This window comes from Melanostigma gelatinosum (assembly GCF_949748355.1).
Source record: "Melanostigma gelatinosum genome assembly, chromosome: 12".
Taxonomy (NCBI): Eukaryota; Metazoa; Chordata; class Actinopteri; order Perciformes; family Zoarcidae; genus Melanostigma; species Melanostigma gelatinosum.
In genome coordinates, this window is record NC_136645.1 from 363,573 (window position 1) to 383,580 (window position 20,008).

Below are 20,008 nucleotides of genomic sequence, written 5' to 3' on the forward strand. Positions count from 1 at the left end.
CAGTAACGTGTTCAGACAGTAAAGTGTTCACAGTAACGTGTTCAGACAGTAACGTGTTCACAGTAACGTGTTCACAGTAACGTGTTCAGACAGTAAAGTGTTCACAGTAACGTGTTCAGACAGTAACGTGTTCACAGTAACGTGTTCAGACAGTAAAGTGTTCACAGTAACGTGTTCAGACAGTAACGTGTTCACAGTAACGTGTTCAGACAGTAACGTGTTCACAGTAACGTGTTCAGACAGTAAAGTGTTCAGACAGTAACGTGTTCAGACAGTAAAGTGTTCACAGTAACGTGTTCACAGTAACGTGTTCAGACAGTAAAGTGTTCACAGTAACGTGTTCAGACAGTAACGTGTTCAGACAGTAAAGTGTTCACAGTAACGTGTTCAGACAGTAACGTGTTCACAGTAACGTGTTCAGACAGTAAAGTGTTCAGACAGTAACGTGTTCAGACAGTAAAGTGTTCACAGTAACGTGTTCAGACAGTAACGTGTTCAGACAGTAAAGTGTTCACAGTAACGTGTTCACAGTAACGTGTTCAGACAGTAAAGTGTTCACAGTAACGTGTTCAGACAGTAACGTGTTCACAGTAACGTGTTCAGACAGTAAAGTGTTCACAGTAACGTGTTCAGACAGTAACGTGTTCACAGTAACGTGTTCAGACAGTAACGTGTTCACAGTAACGTGTTCAGACAGTAAAGTGTTCAGACAGTAACGTGTTCAGACAGTAAAGTGTTCACAGTAACGTGTTCACAGTAACGTGTTCAGACAGTAAAGTGTTCACAGTAACGTGTTCAGACAGTAACGTGTTCAGACAGTAAAGTGTTCACAGTAACGTGTTCAGACAGTAACGTGTTCACAGTAACGTGTTCAGACAGTAAAGTGTTCAGACAGTAACGTGTTCAGACAGTAAAGTGTTCACAGTAACGTGTTCACAGTAACATGTTCAGACAGTAACGTGTTCACAGTAACGTGTTCAGACAGTAACGTGTTCACAGTAACGTGTTCACAGTAACGTGTTCAGACAGTAAAGTGTTCACAGTAACGTGTTCAGACAGTAAAGTGTTCAGACAGTAACGTGTTCAGACAGTAAAGTGTTCACAGTAACGTGTTCACAGTAACGTGTTCAGACAGTAATGTGTTCACAGTAACGTGTTCACAGTAACGTGTTCAGACAGTAAAGTGTTCACAGTAACGTGTTCAGACAGTAACGTGTTCACAGTAACGTGTTCAGACAGTAAAGTGTTCAGACAGTAACGTGTTCAGACAGTAAAGTGTTCACAGTAACGTGTTCACAGTAACGTGTTCAGACAGTAAAGTGTTCACAGTAACGTGTTCAGACAGTAACGTGTTCAGACAGTAATGTGTTCACAGTAACGTGTTCACAGTAACGTGTTCAGACAGTAAAGTGTTCACAGTAACGTGTTCAGACAGTAACGTGTTCACAGTAACGTGTTCACAATAACGTGTTCAGACAGTAAAGTGTTCACAGTAACGTGTTCAGACAGTAACGTGTTCACAGTAACATGTTCACAGTAACGTGTTCAGACAGTAAAGTGTTCACAGTAACGTGTTCAGACAGTAACGTGTTCACAGTAATGTGTTCAGACAGTAACGTGTTCACAGTAATGTGTTCAGACAGTAAAGTGTTCACAGTAACGTGTTCACAGTAAAGTGTTCACAGTAACGTGTTCACAGTAACGTGTTCAGAGAGTAACGTGTTCAGACAGTAACGTGTTCACAGTAATGTGTTCAGACAGTAAAGTGTTCACAGTAAAGTGTTCACAGTAACGTGTTCACAGTAACGTGTTCAGACAGTAAAGTGTTCACAGTAATGTGTTCACAGTAACGTGTTCAGACAGTAATGTGTTCACAGTAACATGTTCAGACAGTAAAGTGTTCACAGTAACGTGTTCACAGTAACGTGTTCAGACAGTAATGTGTTCACAGTAACGTGTTCAGACAGTAAAGTGTTCACAGTAAAGTGTTCACAGTAACATGTTCAGACAGTAAAGTGTTCAGAGTAACGTATTCAGACAGTAACGTGTTCACAGTAACGTGTTCACAGTAACGTGTTCACAGCAATGTGTTCAGACAGTAACGTGTTCACAGTAACGTGTTCACAGTAACGTGTTCACAGTAACGTGTTCAGACAGTAACGTGTTCAGACAGTAACATGTTCACAGTAACGTGTTCACAGTAACGTGTTCAGACAGTAACGTGTTCACAGCAATGTGTTCAGACAGTAACGTGTTCACAGTAACGTATTCAGACAGTAACGTGTTCACAGTAATGTGTTCACAGTAACGTGTTCAGACAGTAACGTGTTCACAGTAACTTGTTCCGTTCAAACAAGACATGTCTTGGTCCTCACGAGACGCTCCACTTCATTAAACTTCATCAAACACTTAACAACAGCAAAAAGAAGACGGTCATATCTTGTCTTCTTGAAGCCAAACATAAAATTGCAATGGCTTGGAAATGTGTTCACAGGCCGAGCAAACGAGATTGGATCGAGGGACTGATGCAGTGCCTCACCCTAGAGAAACCTCCAGATGTAGTTCAAGGGAAAATAACATCTTTGCAAAGATTTGGGCTCATTTATGGAGTTTCTGGAGGGGAGATCTTGTTGTGACCCTGTAGTCTACCGGTTCCCCTTTTTTGTTTCCCTTCCACGCTTTGTTTTCTTTCTTCTCTCACTGGTCACATTCGGGAATGTGGGAGCATTCTATTTGTATCGACCTGTGCGTGTACATATCTGTCACCCTCTACTGTTATTTTATGTTTTGTTTCTGCTGAGAAACAGTCAGTAACGCCCAACAACACTTGCCATTGATATCTTTATTTGAAGTTTCTCCAAGTGCCCATGTGTGCCTTCTGATGTGTCTTGTTCTTTCTTGTGGACAGACAATAAAAACATTTGTCAAAAAAAAGAAGCTCCACTTCGTAACAGTCACGTTTCATCCTGTGACGAGACGATCGTGTGTGTTTGTGAGTCAAGAGTGAACGACGGTGACTGTTACAAACTTTTTCATCTGAGATTTGAATGATAATTTGGAATCAAAAAGTACTCCGAGATACTTGTAGTCAGGTACAACCTGTAGCCTCTCCCGATGCAAAAACATCCGGCTCTACACCACCAGTTTGTTTTGGTAAGAAACATACACAGTTTTGTAGTCTAGTCTGGAGTCTAGCCTGGAGTCTAGCCTGGAGTCTAGTCTGGAGTCTAGCCTGGAGTCTAGCCTGGAGTCTAGTCTGGAGTCTAGTCTGGAGTCTAGCCTGGAGTCTAGTCTGGAGTCTAGTCTGGAGTCTAGTCTGGAGTCTAGCCTGGAGTCTAGTCTGGAGTCTAGCCTGGAGTCTAGCCTGGAGTCTAGTCTGGAGTCTAGTCTGGAGTCTAGCCTGGAGTCTAGTCTGGAGTCTAGTCTGGAGTCTAGCCTGGAGTCTAGTCTGGAGTCTAGCCTGGAGTCTAGCCTGGAGTCTAGTCTGGAGTCTAGTCTGGAGTCTAGCCTGGAGTCTAGTCTGGAGTCTAGTCTGGAGTCTAGCCTGGAGTCTAGTCTGGAGTCTAGCCTGAAGTCTAGCCTGGAGTCTAGCCTGGAGTCTAGTCTGGAGTCTAGTCTGGAGTCTAGTCTGGAGTCTAGCCTGGAGTCTAGTCTGGAGTCTAGCCTGGAGTCTAGTCTGGAGTCCAGTATGGAGTCTAGCCTGGAGTCTAGCCTGGAGTCTAGCCTGGAGTCTAGTCTGGAGTCTAGCCTGGAGTCTAGCCTGGAGTCTAGCCTGGAGTCTAGTCTGGAGTCTAGCCTGGAGTCTAGCCTGGAGTCTAGCCTGGAGTCTAGTCTGGAGTCTAGTCTGGAGTCTAGTCTGGAGTCTAGCCTGGAGTCTAGTCTGGAGTCTAGCCTGGAGTCTAGTCTGGAGTCTAGCCTGGAGTCTAGTCTGGAGTCTAGTCTGGAGTCTAGCCTGGAGTCTAGTCTGGAGTCTAGTCTGGAGTCTAGTCTGGAGTCTAGTCTGGAGTCCAGTCTGGAGTCTAGCCTGGAGTCTAGCCTGAAGTCTAGCCTGGAGTCTAGTCTGGAGTCTAGCCTGGAGTCTAGTCTGGAGTCTAGCCTGAAGTCTAGCCTGGAGTCTAGTCTGGAGTCTAGCCTGGAGTCTAGCCTGGAGTCTAGCCTGGAGTCTAGTCTGGAGTCTAGCCTGGAGTCTAGCCTGAAGTCTAGTCTGGAGTCTAGACTGGAGTCTAGCCTGGAGTCTAGTCTGGAGTCTAGCCTGGAGTCTAGTCTGGAGTCTAGCCTGGAGTCTAGTCTGGAGACTAGCCTGGAGTCTAGCCTGGAGACTAGCCTGGAGTCTAGCCTGAAGTCTAGTCTGGAGTCTAGACTGGAGTCTAGCCTGGAGTCTAGTCTGGAGTCTAGCCTGGAGTCTAGTCTGGAGTCTAGTCTGGAGTCTAGCCTGGAGTCTAGTCTGGAGTCTAGTCTGGAGTCTAGCCTGGAGTCTAGTCTGGAGTCTAGTCTGGAGTCTAGCCTGGAGTCTAGTCTGGAGTCTAGCCTGGAGTCTAGTCTGGAGTCTAGTCTGGAGTCTAGCCTGGAGTCTAGTCTGGAGTCTAGTCTGGAGTCTAGCCTGGAGTCTAGTCTGGAGTCTAGCCTGAAGTCTAGTCTGGAGTCTAGCCTGGAGTCTAGCCTGGAGTCTAGTCTGGAGTCTAGTCTGGAGTCTAGTCTGGAGTCTAGTCTGGAGTCTAGCCTGGAGTCTAGTCTGGAGTCTAGCCTGGAGTCTAGTCTGGAGTCCAGTCTGGAGTCTAGCCTGGAGTCTAGCCTGGAGTCTAGCCTGGAGTCTAGTCTGGAGTCTAGCCTGGAGTCTAGCCTGGAGTCTAGCCTGGAGTCTAGTCTGGAGTCTAGTCTGGAGTCTAGCCTGGAGTCTAGCCTGGAGTCTAGCCTGGAGTCTAGTCTGGAGTCTAGTCTGGAGTCTAGCCTGGAGTCTAGTCTGGAGTCTAGCCTGGAGTCTAGTCTGGAGTCTAGCCTGGAGTCTAGTCTGGAGTCTAGCCTGGAGTCTAGTCTGGAGTCTAGTCTGGAGTCTAGTCTGGAGTCTAGTCTGGAGTCTAGTCTGGAGTCTAGCCTGGAGTCTAGTCTGGAGTCTAGTCTGGAGTCTAGCCTGGAGTCTAGCCTGGAGTCTAGTCTGGAGTCTAGCCTGGAGTCTAGCCTGGAGTCTAGTCTGGAGTCTAGTCTGGAGTCTAGCCTGGAGTCTAGAGTCTAGTCTGGAGTCTAGTCTGGAGTCTAGCCTGGAGTCTAGTCTGGAGTCTAGCCTGGAGTCTAGCCTGGAGTCTAGTCTGGAGTCTAGTCTGGAGTCTAGCCTGGAGTCTAGTCTGGAGTCTAGTCTGGAGTCTAGCCTGGAGTCTAGTCTGGAGTCTAGCCTGGAGTCTAGCCTGGAGTCTAGTCTGGAGTCTAGTCTGGAGTCTAGCCTGGAGTCTAGTCTGGAGTCTAGTCTGGAGTCTAGCCTGGAGTCTAGTCTGGAGTCTAGCCTGAAGTCTAGCCTGGAGTCTAGCCTGGAGTCTAGTCTGGAGTCTAGTCTGGAGTCTAGTCTGGAGTCTAGCCTGGAGTCTAGTCTGGAGTCTAGCCTGGAGTCTAGTCTGGAGTCCAGTCTGGAGTCTAGCCTGGAGTCTAGCCTGGAGTCTAGCCTGGAGTCTAGTCTGGAGTCTAGCCTGGAGTCTAGCCTGGAGTCTAGCCTGGAGTCTAGTCTGGAGTCTAGCCTGGAGTCTAGCCTGGAGTCTAGCCTGGAGTCTAGTCTGGAGTCTAGTCTGGAGTCTAGTCTGGAGTCTAGCCTGGAGTCTAGTCTGGAGTCTAGCCTGGAGTCTAGTCTGGAGTCTAGCCTGGAGTCTAGTCTGGAGTCTAGTCTGGAGTCTAGCCTGGAGTCTAGTCTGGAGTCTAGTCTGGAGTCTAGTCTGGAGTCTAGTCTGGAGTCCAGTCTGGAGTCTAGCCTGGAGTCTAGCCTGAAGTCTAGCCTGGAGTCTAGTCTGGAGTCTAGCCTGGAGTCTAGTCTGGAGTCTAGCCTGAAGTCTAGCCTGGAGTCTAGTCTGGAGTCTAGCCTGGAGTCTAGCCTGGAGTCTAGCCTGGAGTCTAGCCTGGAGTCTAGTCTGGAGTCTAGCCTGAAGTCTAGTCTGGAGTCTAGACTGGAGTCTAGCCTGGAGTCTAGTCTGGAGTCTAGCCTGGAGTCTAGTCTGGAGTCTAGCCTGGAGTCTAGTCTGGAGACTAGCCTGGAGTCTAGCCTGGAGACTAGCCTGGAGTCTAGCCTGAAGTCTAGTCTGGAGTCTAGACTGGAGTCTAGCCTGGAGTCTAGTCTGGAGTCTAGCCTGGAGTCTAGTCTGGAGTCTAGTCTGGAGTCTAGCCTGGAGTCTAGTCTGGAGTCTAGTCTGGAGTCTAGCCTGGAGTCTAGTCTGGAGTCTAGTCTGGAGTCTAGCCTGGAGTCTAGTCTGGAGTCTAGCCTGGAGTCTAGCCTGGAGTCTAGTCTGGAGTCTAGTCTGGAGTCTAGCCTGGAGTCTAGTCTGGAGTCTAGTCTGGAGTCTAGCCTGGAGTCTAGTCTGGAGTCTAGCCTGAAGTCTAGTCTGGAGTCTAGCCTGGAGTCTAGCCTGGAGTCTAGTCTGGAGTCTAGTCTGGAGTCTAGTCTGGAGTCTAGTCTGGAGTCTAGCCTGGAGTCTAGTCTGGAGTCTAGCCTGGAGTCTAGTCTGGAGTCCAGTCTGGAGTCTAGCCTGGAGTCTAGCCTGGAGTCTAGCCTGGAGTCTAGTCTGGAGTCTAGCCTGGAGTCTAGCCTGGAGTCTAGCCTGGAGTCTAGTCTGGAGTCTAGTCTGGAGTCTAGCCTGGAGTCTAGCCTGGAGTCTAGTCTGGAGTCTAGTCTGGAGTCTAGCCTGGAGTCTAGTCTGGAGTCTAGCCTGGAGTCTAGTCTGGAGTCTAGCCTGGAGTCTAGTCTGGAGTCTAGTCTGGAGTCTAGCCTGGAGTCTAGTCTGGAGTCTAGTCTGGAGTCTAGTCTGGAGTCTAGTCTGGAGTCCAGTCTGGAGTCTAGCCTGGAGTCTAGCCTGAAGTCTAGCCTGGAGTCTAGTCTGGAGTCTAGCCTGGAGTCTAGCCTGGAGTCTAGTCTGGAGTCTAGCCTGAAGTCTAGCCTGGAGTCTAGCCTGGAGTCTAGCCTGGAGTCTAGCCTGGAGTCTAGTCTGGAGTCTAGCCTGGAGTCTAGTCTGGAGTCTAGACTGGAGTCTAGCCTGGAGTCTAGTCTGGAGTCTAGCCTGGAGTCTAGTCTGGAGTCTAGCCTGGAGTCTAGTCTGGAGACTAGCCTGGAGTCTAGCCTGGAGACTAGCCTGGAGTCTAGCCTGAAGTCTAGTCTGGAGTCTAGACTGGAGTCTAGCCTGGAGTCTAGTCTGGAGTCTAGCCTGGAGTCTAGTCTGGAGTCTAGTCTGGAGTCTAGCCTGGAGTCTAGTCTGGAGTCTAGTCTGGAGTCTAGCCTGGAGTCTAGTCTGGAGTCTAGTCTGGAGTCTAGCCTGGAGTCTAGCCTGGAGTCTAAACTGAATGTTTGTGATCACACCATGAAGCTGAAAGCTCCTTATAAAGCTAGTAAGGGACCCTTGAGTCGGGATCGTCACCAGATATCTTGTTTCTATCGGCTCCACCAGACAACACTGACTTAACTATTAACACGTGAACATATCTGTCATATGAAATCATAAGTTTTGAGTTACTTTGACCAGAAGCCTTTGTGGACCGTGTATCATTGGATCCTTAGTTGTGTTCAGAGGAGACAAAAGAAGAAAGAGAAACTAAAAACCAGAGATTCTTCAATGGAGTTCAACCTGCTTTTCAGAAAACGTTTATTCTTCACAGAAGCAGCCGGAGAGGAACCAGCTGATGATAAACAGGTTAAAAACACACACAACCGCCAAAACATCAGCTGTGTTCGGTAGAATTCGTCAGATGGACATACTGAAGCCTCGTGACACTTCACGACACCTCGAGACGTTTTGCGGGTTTTCAGCCCGCCAGCCAATCAGATTCGATGCAACGAGCAGGCTGCGCAGCAACTCGACCAATCATCGTCTGGAGAGGCACCGGACGGTCCGCCGCGTGCCGCCTCTGAGCCGCGACGTCCCATCCACTCTGCTGGGCGACCTGCCGCTCTCTGCCGCTCCGTGCCGCTCCAGCAGGACGTCGCAGCAGCGGTAGCTAGCCGACAGGCCGCCGCTGCTCTCCGGCTGACATGCGACTGAAGCTCCGGAGACTCGTTCTCATTCAGAACCGAACCGAAGCGGACTGATCCGGGTTTAGTAAGGTCCCGAAACCACCGTCATTTCACCGGTAACATAACGGGAGCGAGGTGTGTGTCTGTCTCTGCCTGTGCGTGTGCGTGTATGCGTGCGTGTGTGTGGAGACAGCAGATGTTCACGTGAAGGAGAAGGAGACTCGGTGACAGAAAGCCATGAAGAGCAGGAGGTGGTGATGAAGAGGAGCAGCAGTAAATACTGAGGCCTCCTCCTTCATCCTCTTCTCATTTTCTTCATCACCTCCTCTTCCTCTCCATCTCTTTATTTTACTGCATTATTTATATTATGAAACTATTTGTATTTATATTTTACTGCATTATTTATATTATGTTCTATTTTTATTTTATTATTTATTCGTTCTTCATTCTGTTATTTTCACTGTGGTTTTATTTTGAAGGACAATCTACCGTACTTCCGTTTCTTCGCAGCCATTTAATCCTTTTCCCACAATGCTTTGTGTTCGCTGCTTCCTGTTTATTGTGACCGTCTCCACCGGTTAAAACATTACCGTTTATGTCTCCGTGTCTCCGTCTAAAGCTCGGTGAGTAACCGAATCACGAATCGTTTGACCGCGGAATCCGGTTACCGTCGTTTATTCCGCCGCTCGCTCTTTTATTTTGACAGTTTACGTTCAGGGAGGAGAAGATCCCTCCGCTTCCTCATCACGGCCCCGACACTCCGCTCACATACGGCTCTATTTAACTCCTCCTCGCTTTACGACCAACGGGAAACACGTTTTTAAACGTTTTACGTTATTAAACGTAACTAACGGATGTTGTGATGAGTTCGGCTTTCAGAGAAACAGAATCAGATGTAAGTTAAGAGGAAATGTCCTCGTTAATAAAATGGATGCGCTGCCAGTAACCGCCCACCGACAGTCTGTGGTCGTAATCCAGAGAGAAGAGAGAACCTGTCTAAATGTTTAAATAATAACATGTTGATCATATGTGATTCAATGATAACGGATTCATATGAGGGAGAGAGAGACTCTTAAAACCACTGATTTATGAACGTAGTCCGGTTCAGTCCAACATAATGAATGAAAACGTCTCTTAACGTCTGTGACGATCAGATTTAATATAATTATATTATTAAAGCGTTAGGAAGTCAGAGGTCACCTGTGTTTATTCATGACATCATCAGGTCAAACTGACCTCAGATCTGCTCTTTGTTTACTATCACGTGATTATTGTTTGTTCATTTAAATTATACTGATAATATATATATATATGTGTGTATGTCATGAAGGTTTATTATTTTATTGTTTTATATTCATATTAAATAAATTCTACATTACATGTTATATCATGATAATAACAACAATGATGTATGTATTCTGTCACATCTAACTTCTTCTCCCCTTCTTCCTCCTCCCTTTCCTCCCCCCTTACAGGGCTGTAGCCCCTCCCCCTCTAAAGAGCTTTAGCTCCTCCCCAATTACAGAGCTGTAGCCCCTCCCCCTCTAAAGAGCTGTAGCTCCTCCCCACTTACAGAGCTGTAGCCCCTCCCCCTCTAAAGAGCTGTAGCTCCTCCCCACTTACAGAGCTGTAGCCCCTCCCCCTCTACAGAGCTGTAGCTCCTCCCCACTTACAGAGCTGTTGCCCCTCCCACCCACACAGAGCTGTAGCTCCCCTACGGAGCTTTAGCTCCTCCCCCTCTACAGAGCTGTAGCTCCTCCTCCCCTCCAGTGCTGTAGGTCCTCCCCTCCCCTGGTTTAGGTCTAGGATGGAGGACCCGGTCTCAGAGTCTGATGCTCTGGGAGCAGACTTCATCACGGTGGAGTTGGACACTCAGCCCATCGAGTACGTGGTGAAGTGGGCCGAGGTCGGCTCTAAGTTCACCATCTCCTGCGTGAAGAAGGACTCGGACGACCCGGCGGACCTGACGGAGCAGCTGAAGGTGGAGACGGAGGAGTCCTTCTTCGCTCCCTACGAGGAGGTGTTCCCCTGTGAGGTGACGGAGCAGAGCGTGGAGATCAAGACCGACTCTGATGACGAGGAGGACGAAGAGGAGGAGGAGGAGGACACCGAGGAGGAGGAGGCACCGGTGGAGGCGGGCGTTAGCCGGACAGACGGAGAGGTAGACTCGGACCTGGCCGACTTTGAGCCGGACGAGCGTCAGTACCGCTGCAGCTACTGTGGGAAGAGCTACAGCCACGCCTCCAGTCTGTACCGGCACCAGCAGACGCACAGCGGCAAGACCACCGGGGGCCCGATGCCGCCCGCCAAGAGGGCCCTGGAGCCCCCCCACCAGGAGGCCCGCTACACCTGCCCCCACTGTGGGATGAGCTTCAAAGGCAGCAGGTAACGGTCCTCATTGATTCTCTTTGTGTCCTCATTGATTCTCTTTGTGTCCTCATTGATTCTCTTCGTGTCCTCATTGATTCTCTTCGTGTCCTCATTGATTCTCTTCGTGTCCTCATTGATTCTCTTCGTGTCCTCATTGATTCTCTTCGTGTCCTCATTGATTCTCTTCGTGTCCTCATTGATTCTCTTCGTGTCCTCATTGATTCTCTTCGTGTCCTCATTGATTCTCTTCGTGTCCTCATTGATTCTCTTCTTGTCCTCATTGATTCTCTTCGTGTCCTCATTGATTCTCCTCGTGTCCTCCGTTGATTACGTGTCTCTTTGTTGATTACGTGTCTCTTTGTTGATTACGTGTCTCTTCGTTGATTACGTGTCTCTTCGTTGATTACGTGCCTCTTTGTTGATTATCTGTCTCTTCGTGTCTCTTCGTTGATTACCTGTCTTTTCGTTGATTATCTGTCTCTTCGTGTCTCTTTGTTGATTATCTGTCTCTTCGTGTCTCTTCGTGTCTTTTCGTTGATTTCGTGTCTCTTCGTTGATTACCTGTCTCTTCGTGTCTCTTTGTTGATTACCTGTCTCTTCGTTGATTTCGTGTCTCTTCGTTGATTACCTGTATCTTCGTGTCTCTTCGTTGATTACCTGTCTCTTCGTGTCTCTTCGTTGATTACCTGTCTCTTCGTTGATTTCGTGTCTCTTCGTTGATTACCTGTCTCTTCGTTGATTTTGTGTCTCTTCGTTGATTACCTGTCTCTTCGTTGATTTCGTGTCTCTTCGTTGATTACCTGTCTCTTCGTGTGTCTTCGTTGATTACCTGTCTCTTCGTGTCTCTTCGTTGATTACCTGTCTCTTCGTTGATTTCGTGTCTCTTCGTTGATTACCTGTCTCTTCGTTGATTTCGTGTCTCTTCGTTGATTACCTGTCTCTTCGTTGATTTCGTGTCTCTTCGTTGATTACCTGTCTCTTCGTGTCTCTTCGTGTCTTTTCGTTGATTTCGTGTCTCTTCGTTGATTACCTGTCTCTTCGTGTCTCTTTGTTGATTACCTGTCTCTTCGTTGATTTCGTGTCTCTTCGTTGATTACCTGTATCTTCGTGTCTCTTCGTTGATTACCTGTCTCTTCGTGTCTCTTCGTTGATTACCTGTCTCTTCGTTGATTTCGTGTCTCTTCGTTGATTACCTGTCTCTTCGTTGATTTCGTGTCTCTTCGTTGATTACCTGTCTCTTCGTTGATTTCGTGTCTCTTCGTTGATTACCTGTCTCTTCGTGTGTCTTCGTTGATTACCTGTCTCTTCGTGTCTCTTCGTTGATTACCTGTCTCTTCGTTGATTTCGTGTCTCTTCGTTGATTACCTGTCTCTTCGTTGATTTCGTGTCTCTTCGTTGATTACCTGTCTCTTCGTTGATTTCGTGTCTCTTCGTTGATTACCTGTCTCTTCGTGTGTCTTCGTTGATTACGTGTCTCTTCGTTGATTTCGTGTCTCTTCGTTGATTTCGTGTCTCTTCGTTGATTTCGTGTCTCTTTGTTGATTACCTGTCTCTTCGTGTCTCCTTGTTGATTGCGTGTCTCTTCGTTGATTGCGTGTCTCTTCGTGTCTCTTTGTTGATTACGTGTATCTTCGTTGATGACGTGTCTCTTCGTTGATTGCGTGTCTCTTCGTTGATTGCGTGTCTCTTTGTTGATTACCTGTCTCTTCGTGTCTCTTCGTTGATTACGTGTCTCTTCGTTGATGACGTGTCTCTTCGTTGATTGCGTGTCTCTTTGTTGATTACCTGTCTCTTCGTGTCTCCTTGTTGATTGCGTGTCTCTTCGTTGATTGCGTGTCTCTTCGTGTCTCTTCGTTGATTACGTGTATCTTCGTTGATGACGTGTCTCTTCGTTGATTGCGTGTCTCTTCGTTGATTACCTGTCTCTTCGTTGATTGCCTGTCTCTTCGTTGATTGCCTGTCTCTTCGTGTCTCTTCGTTGATTGCCTGTCTCTTCGTGTCTCTTCGTTGATTGCCTGTCTCTTCGTGTCTCTTCGTTGATTACGTGTATCTTTGTTGATTACGTGTCTCTTCGTTGATTGCGTGTCTCTTCGTTGATTACCTGTCTCTTCGTTGATTACCTGTCTCTTCGTTGATTACCTGTCTCTTCGTTGATTGCCTGTCTCTTCGTGTCTCTTCGTTGATTACGTGTATCTTCGTTGATTACCTGTCTCTTCGTTGATTACCTGTCTCTTCGTTGATTACCTGTCTCTTCGTTGATTACCTGTCTCTTCGTTGATTACCTGTCTCTTCGTTGATTACCTGTCTCTTCGTTGATTACCTGTCTCTTCCTGTCTCTTCGTTGATTACCTGTCTCTTCGTTGATTACCTGTCTCTTCGTTGATTACCTGTCTCTTCGTGTCTCTTCGTTGATTGCCTGTCTCTTCGTGTCTCTTCGTTGATTGCCTGTCTCTTCGTTGATTGCGTGTCTCTTCGTTGATTGCGTGTCTCTTCGTTGATTGCGTGTCTCTTCGTTGATTGCGTGTCTCTTCGTTGATTGCGTGTCTCTTCGTTGATTGCGTGTCTCTTCGTTGATTGCGTGTCTCTTTGTTGATTGCCTGTCTCTTCGTTGATTGCGTGTCTCTTCGTTGATTGCCTGTCTCTTCGTGTCTCTTCGTTGATTGCGTGTCTCTTCGTTGATTACGTGTCTCTTCGTGTCTCTTCGTTGATTACGTGTCTCTTCATTGATTGCGTGTCTCTTCGTTGATTACCTGTCTCTTCGTGTCTCTTCGTTGATTACGTGTCTCTTCGTTGATTGCGTGTCTCTTCGTTGATTACCTGTCTCTTCGTGTCTATTCGTTGATTGCGTGTCTCTTCGTTGATTACGTGTCTCTTCGTTGATTACGTGTCTCTTCGTTGATTGCGTGTCTCTTCGTTGATTACCTGTCTCTTCGTGTCCTCGTTGATTGCGTGTCTCTTCGTTGATTGCCTGTCTCTTCGTTGATTGCCTGTCTCTTCGTTGATTGCGTGTCTCTTCGTGTCTCCTTTGATTGCGTGTCTCTTCGTTGATTGCGTGTCTCTTCGTTGATTGCGTGTCTCTTCGTTGATTGCGTGTCTCTTCGTTGATTACGTGTCTCTTCATTGATTACGTGTCTCTTCGTTGATTGCGTGTCTCTTCGTGTCTCTTCGTTGATTACGTGTCTCTTCGTTGATTGCGTGTCTCTTCGTGTCTGTTCGTTGATTACGTGTCTCTTCGTTGCAGGATGTTGGGGAGTCACCTGCGGCTGCACGGTAAAAGGAGGATCCATCCCTGTAACATCTGTGGTAAAGAGTTCAACCACAGCTCCAGTCTGTCGCGTCACCGCCTCATCCACAAGAAGGGGAGGGGCCTCCCCAAAGACGTCAAAGACGTGGCCCTCGGTCCCAACATGGCCGCCCTGCGCCACTCGCTAAAGGCCGGCAGCAAGAACAAGAAGCCCAAGAGGCAGCAGAGGCAGCAGCAGCAGCAACACGTGGCGTCGGCGGCCATCTTGGAGAGTCATGGCGGCGATAAGTTCTACGCCTGCCCTCAGTGTGACATGAGCTTCAGGACGTCCACGCAGCTCTCCAAGCACCAGGTGACCCACGTCAAGGAGCTGCTGGACAACTACACACCGGGCAAGGAGAACCTGGGAGAGACCTCGTCAGACCTCAAGATCCGCCTCAAGCTCTGCTCCCGGGACAAGCCCAACTTCTACACCCTCTGCAAGAAGAACCGGCGCCGCCGGGCGGGCCGGGCCGGCAAACGAGCCTCCACCATCTCTGAAGAGGAGGTGGGAGGAGGAGGAGGAGGAGGAGGAGCCGGTCGACACGGGTGCAGCCAGTGTGGGAAGAGGTTTAGCCACGCCTCCAGTCTGGCTCGGCACCAGCAGACCCACCGTGCCAGCGGTGGGAAGCTGCAGCAGCATCACCAGAAGCAGATCCATGTCAAGACCGGACTCCCCGCCAAGACCAAGACCTACACCTGCGCGGCCTGCAACAAGACCTTCATGCACTCGTCCAGCTTCTCCCGCCACAAGAAGGCCCATCTGGAGGAGGAGCAACGAGCCGCCGCCGCCAAGCGCCGGAAGAGGGTCGTCCTAGACGAGACCGCTCCGCTGGAGTCTGACTCCGAGTGACTGTTCGGATCGTTTTTTTCTACCTGTTCTGGGTTGGTTCTGAATCAGCACTAACTGGTTCTGGACTGGTTTGGGGCCAGTTCTGGAAAAGTTCTAATTTAAAAGGTTCTGGAACAGTTCTCCACCAGTTCTGGATCAGTTGGAGACAGATTCTGGGCTGCCAGGTTTTGTGAACTGGATCTGGTTCTTCTCTGGTGTAGATATCAGCAGGACATCTCCATATATGGTCGTACCATACCGTGAGCTCTTAAGGATGGGATTCGATTTAAAGTGTGACCCAAGCCCCGCCCATCGCCCCGCCCCTCCACCTGTCTGTCAGGTTGCACATGGACACTTTCATTCTGCCGCCTCTACACTCCATTTCCCATCAGCCACCTGGGCAGAGAGCTGGGAACTACTGTCGGCTAATTTCCCATCAGCCCCGTTACCCGAATGAAGTAGACATTCGATGTCAGAGTGGAGGCCATCTTTATAGCTGACTCATTCAACACAGCACGCAGTGCATTCTGGGAAACTGATCCCCCAAAGAACTTTGTGCAGGTTCAGGTCTGATGTGGTTCAAGTCTGATCTGGTTCAGGTCTTGATGTGGTTCAGGTCTGATGTGGGTCAGGTCTGATGTGGTTCAGGTCTGATCTGGTCCAGGTCTGATCCGGTTCAGGTCTGATCTGGTCCAGGTCTGATCCGGTTCAGGTCTGATCCGGTTCAGGTCTTGATGTGGTTCAGGTCTGATCCGGTTCAGGTCTGATCCGGTTCAGGTCTGATCCGGTTCAGTTCTTGATCTGGTTCAGGTCTTGATGTGGTTCAGGTCTGATGTGGTTCAGGTTTATGTTCTTTCCTCCCAGACTGGTTGTGATTGGCTGAAGTTCTTTGCCGGTGCAGCGCTGTGATTGGTCGAGCCAGCGTTTCCTCCACATTAACGTTTGCATGAAGCTAGTCGGCCATGTTTGTAGTTTTTCGGCGGTGTTGTGGAGGTCGAAGGGTGAACTGCACTTCTTATTATGAATTTGGAACAATGCTGTAATATATACATATTTAAATGTGACTGACAAGTAAAAAAGACAAAAACTGCCCTCGTTACCGTAGCAACACCACCGCCATCTTCGTTGTTCTTCGTCTTCATCGGGCAGACAGGAAGTCCAGCTTTGCAAAGTTAAAGCCTCCTTAAAGAGACAAAAGAATCCAGAATAAAACAAACGTATGTGAAGTTATTTAAAGACGGGCGTCTTGGACCAGGTCCCCCCCCCCCCCCCCCCCAGCCGTCTGACGGCAGAAGACACTTTGAGTTTGTGAAAACAACCTTTTACTGTGTGAATTGGATTTAATTTAATTTAATGGTGAAACTATTTATACGTGTGTCGCACTACGAGCCTCCTGTAGAAGATGCTCCTCAGCTCCTCTTCTCGTCCTCCGTACTCTGTTTCCAGCAGAGCTTCACCTGCAGATAGAAGGTTGTTCGTCATCGTGTCGTGTTTAACAATAGAGTAAAAACCCCAGTTGACATGTTTTGTCTTGCGTTTTGTAATAAACCTTAAAAAAGAAGTTTCCTCTGTTTGTCTTCACTGACCCTGAAGGGGTGCTACGGAAGCCCAGAGGGGTCATTACACTTTTTAAATCACATTTTATGGAAAACAATTCTTTCTGCTGCGAAAAAATGAGATAAAAAAAGGATCCTACAAATTTTGATGACAGACTTCTCAGAAAAAGTTTCAAATGTATGAAATACTACGTTACTTTACATACTAGTTATTTCAAGATGCTTGCTTGTTATTGGAGAAAGTAAACATCGTATAGTACGGCTGACCGATCTCTAACCCTCCCTTCCTCTGAGAAATCAGGTGTGTGACTTTCTACGTAACAATAGTTTATTTGAGGATTTTCAGTCAGGATTTAGAAGCAGCACAGCGACAGAGCTGGTAAAATAACTAATGACCTTCTAATCGCATCAGACAAAGGACTCGTCTCTGTTCTTGTCCTGTTAGACCTTCGTGCTGCGTTCAACACTGTAGACCACTACATCCTGTTGCAGAGACTGGAACATTATATTGGCATCAAAGGAGCCGCACTGAACTGGTTTGGATCCTATTTATCGGATCGATCTGTTTGTTTATGTAAACGATGAAGCCTCGATGAAGACCATCAATTATGGAGTTCCACAAGGTTCTGTGCTTGGACCAATCTTGTTCACCTTATATATGCTTCCTTTAGGCAATATCAGAAAACACTAAACTTTCATTGTACTACCATGAGTAGGGTTCCCTCTCAATACAGGTAAGACAGCTAGCTCCGTCCGTAGCACTCCTAGCGGCGAACAATATATTTTGCTGCCTGTTGAAGAGCAACAGAAGTTGTTTTGGTATGACGGTATATGAAAAATCCATATTATACGGGAGTATACCGGTATACCGCCCAGCCCTATACTCAACTAGAAAATGCATTTCCTGCTGAAAATGCGTTGGAATGCTGAAAGCTGAAATTAATTGTAACAGGATTGTTGAACAGGATTTGAAGATTTTCTCCATAGAGATCCCATTAAAAATAAATTACTTAGTAAATAGCTTAATATTTCAAAAAGTTAAAAGATTACAAATATGAAAAGTCAAAGCACCCCTCTCCTGGAAGTCCTGTAGTGATATTTGTAGTCGTAGAAGTATTAGTAGTAGTAGATGTATTAGTAATTAGAAGTAGTTGTATGAGTAGACGTATTAATAGCTGTAGTATTGGTCGTAGTATTTAATATAACAGTAGTAGTAGTAGATGTAGTTATAGTAGTAATAGTAATGGTAGTAGAAGTAGCAGTAGTAGTAATACTAGTAGCAGTTGTACTAATAGCCATAGTAGTAATACTACTTGTAGTAGCATGAATAGTAGCAGTTGTAGTATAAGTAATAGTAGTAGTGGTAGTAGTAATAGTAGTAACAGCAAAAGTTATAGTAGAAGTAGTAGTAGTAATACTATATTAGCAGCAGCAGTAGTAGTTGTCGCAGTATTAGTCAGAGCATTACGTTTTTCAACAAAAAAGCCTAATTTTGAGCTTAACGTTTAAATACAGTTAATCCATGAGGCTTTTATTTTGAAAGAGGGGGGCTGGGTGGGGGGGAGAGGAGACAGAATCAGAATGTATGAAACACAGAGGTTATTAAATGAGTCTTCATCAAAAGCATTCAAGTTAGATTTCACTCTGTGGGGCTTTTATTTTGAAAGGGTGGGACTGGGTGGGGGAGAAGAGACATAATCATAATGTTTGACACATAAACAGAGGTTATTAAATGACAGGCTTCATCACAAGCATTTCAGGTAGAGTTCACTCTCTGGGGCTTTTATTTTGAAATGGGGTGGGGAGGGTTAAGTCCTCTTAAAATCTCTAAAACCTGAATGACTGTATGAGAGAGAGAGCCTGCGTGCGTGTGAGTAACTGGTTGCCATGGTGACGACGCACCTGGTGTTAGAGGCAGACTGATTAAGAAACATTACAGTGAACAGTGATTTTGAACAAAACCCCTTTTAACAAAAAGCAGGAGTCTGAGTGCCAAAATATGAACACCGTGAGAACGATAAGACTCTGCTGAACGCGCTGATGTGTGTTTATGTTTGTGGCGTTAATAATGTGAGCTGCAGAGCAACAGACAAAACTGGTCCCGTCTGCGTTCTTTGAGAAATGAGTGTTGAGATTTAACATGGAGTCTAATGGAGCAGTTGGTTGGAGTTCATGTCGCTCTGCGGCTCTTTGAGCCAAATGTGTAAATCTGTGGGATTCCAGTCATTTTTCTACGACAAGGACAATATTAGCTACTTCTACATTCAGAAATTATGCATGAAGAGTGAAGATTGTGGACACAGTGGCAAAAAAAAGTGTTTTTCACAAGAATCTCAAGCTGCTCTTCACTCTAGCGGTGACATCACGCACTCTAAGCTGCGCAATACACAACCATTATAAAGTCAGAAAAGGGCTGAAAAATCATAAAAGTTAAATTGCTGCAGTTCAAAAAGTTTAAAATATATCAAAAAGCTGAATCATGTTGGCAATAGTTGAGGGTTTTCTCAACATTTGAAAGTTGAAATGGTGTCTGTAGCTGAAAGTATGAGGAAGTTGAAGGATTTGAAAGTTGAAGAAGTTTAAGAGGATTTGAAAATATTCTCCACAGACATCCCATTCAAAAAAAAGTTAATTCAAAAAGTTTAAAGGTTAGAAATATGAAAAGTCATAGCAGACATGAGCTGAAAGAGCTGAACATTTTGATAGTTGAACGGTTTCTGTAGCTTAACAAATGTGGAAGGAGTTAAGTAGCAAAATACGTACGGAAGAAATATAAAAGGTTGAACGAGAAAATGCATTTCCTGCTGAAAATGCGTTGGAATGCTGAAAGCTGAAATAAATTGTAAAAAAATTGCTGAAAATTAAGAAATGGGAGACTATCTGAAAAATGTTGAAGCCCGAAAGCATTTAAACTGCACTGCTGAAAAACCTTCTAGTTGAAATGTGTAACTATGGTGTCTGTAGCTGAAAGTATGAGGAAGAAGAAGGCTTTGAAAGTTGAAGTATAACAGGATTTGAAGATTTTCTCCATAGAGATCCCATTCAAAAGAAAATTGCAAAAAGCTAAATTCAAAAAGTTTAAAGATTACAAATATGAAAAGTCAAAGCACCCCTCTCCTGAAAGAGCTGAACATTTTGATATTTGAACAATTTCTGTAGCTTAAACAAATTTCAGAAGTAGTGATATTTGTAGTAATAGTAGAAGTTGTAGTTGTAGTAGTATTATTGGTAGTAGAAGTATTAGTAGCATTAGAATAAGTAGTAGTAGTAGTAGCAGTAGTGATATTTGAAGTATCAGTAGTAGTAGTAATAGCTGTAGTAGTGGTCGTAGTATTTAATATAACAGTAGTAGTAGTAGTAGTAGTAGTAGTAGTAGTAGTAGTAAACGTAATGGCAGTATTTGAAGTAGCAGTAGTAGTAGTACTAGTAGCAGTCATACTAATAGCTGTAGTAGTATTAGTACTGGTAGTAGCATGAATAGCAGTAGTAGCAGTTGTATAAGTAGTAGTGGTAGTAATAGCAGTAGTGGTAGTAATAATATTGATGGTAGCAGTAATAGCAGTAGTAATAGTAGCAACAGCAAAAGTTGTAGTAGAAGTAGTAGCAGCAGTAGTAGTAGTAATACTAGAAATATTAGCAGCAGTAGTAGTTGTCGCAGTATTAGTAAGAGCATTCATTATTTCAACAAAAAAGCCTAATTTTGAGCTGAATGTTTACATACAGTTAATCCATGGGGCTTTTATTTTGAAAGGGTGGCGCTGGGTGGGGGGAGA

General features: G+C 46.2%; 1 protein-coding gene across 3 annotated transcripts; it reads left to right on the forward strand.

Annotated features, from left to right (window-relative positions):
- Positions 1 to 8,194: 8,194 nt before the first annotated feature.
- Positions 8,195 to 16,196, forward strand: LOC306785307 (uncharacterized protein). Of its 3 annotated transcripts, none has more exons than XM_079279642.1 (3): positions 8,195 to 8,329; positions 9,670 to 10,579; positions 13,806 to 16,196. In XM_079279642.1, the coding sequence occupies exons 2-3, from the start codon at positions 10,002 to 10,004 to the stop codon at positions 14,698 to 14,700; spliced, it is 1,473 nt and encodes a 490-aa protein (XP_079135768.1). In that variant the 5' UTR covers positions 8,195 to 8,329; positions 9,670 to 10,001; the 3' UTR covers positions 14,701 to 16,196. The 3 variants fall into 3 exon arrangements, with proteins under 3 accessions (XP_079135768.1, XP_079135767.1, XP_079135766.1); XM_079279641.1 differs by lacking the exon at positions 8,195 to 8,329 and adding an exon at positions 8,749 to 8,817; XM_079279640.1 differs by lacking the exon at positions 8,195 to 8,329 and adding an exon at positions 8,790 to 9,089.
- Positions 16,197 to 20,008: the final 3,812 nt, after the last annotated feature.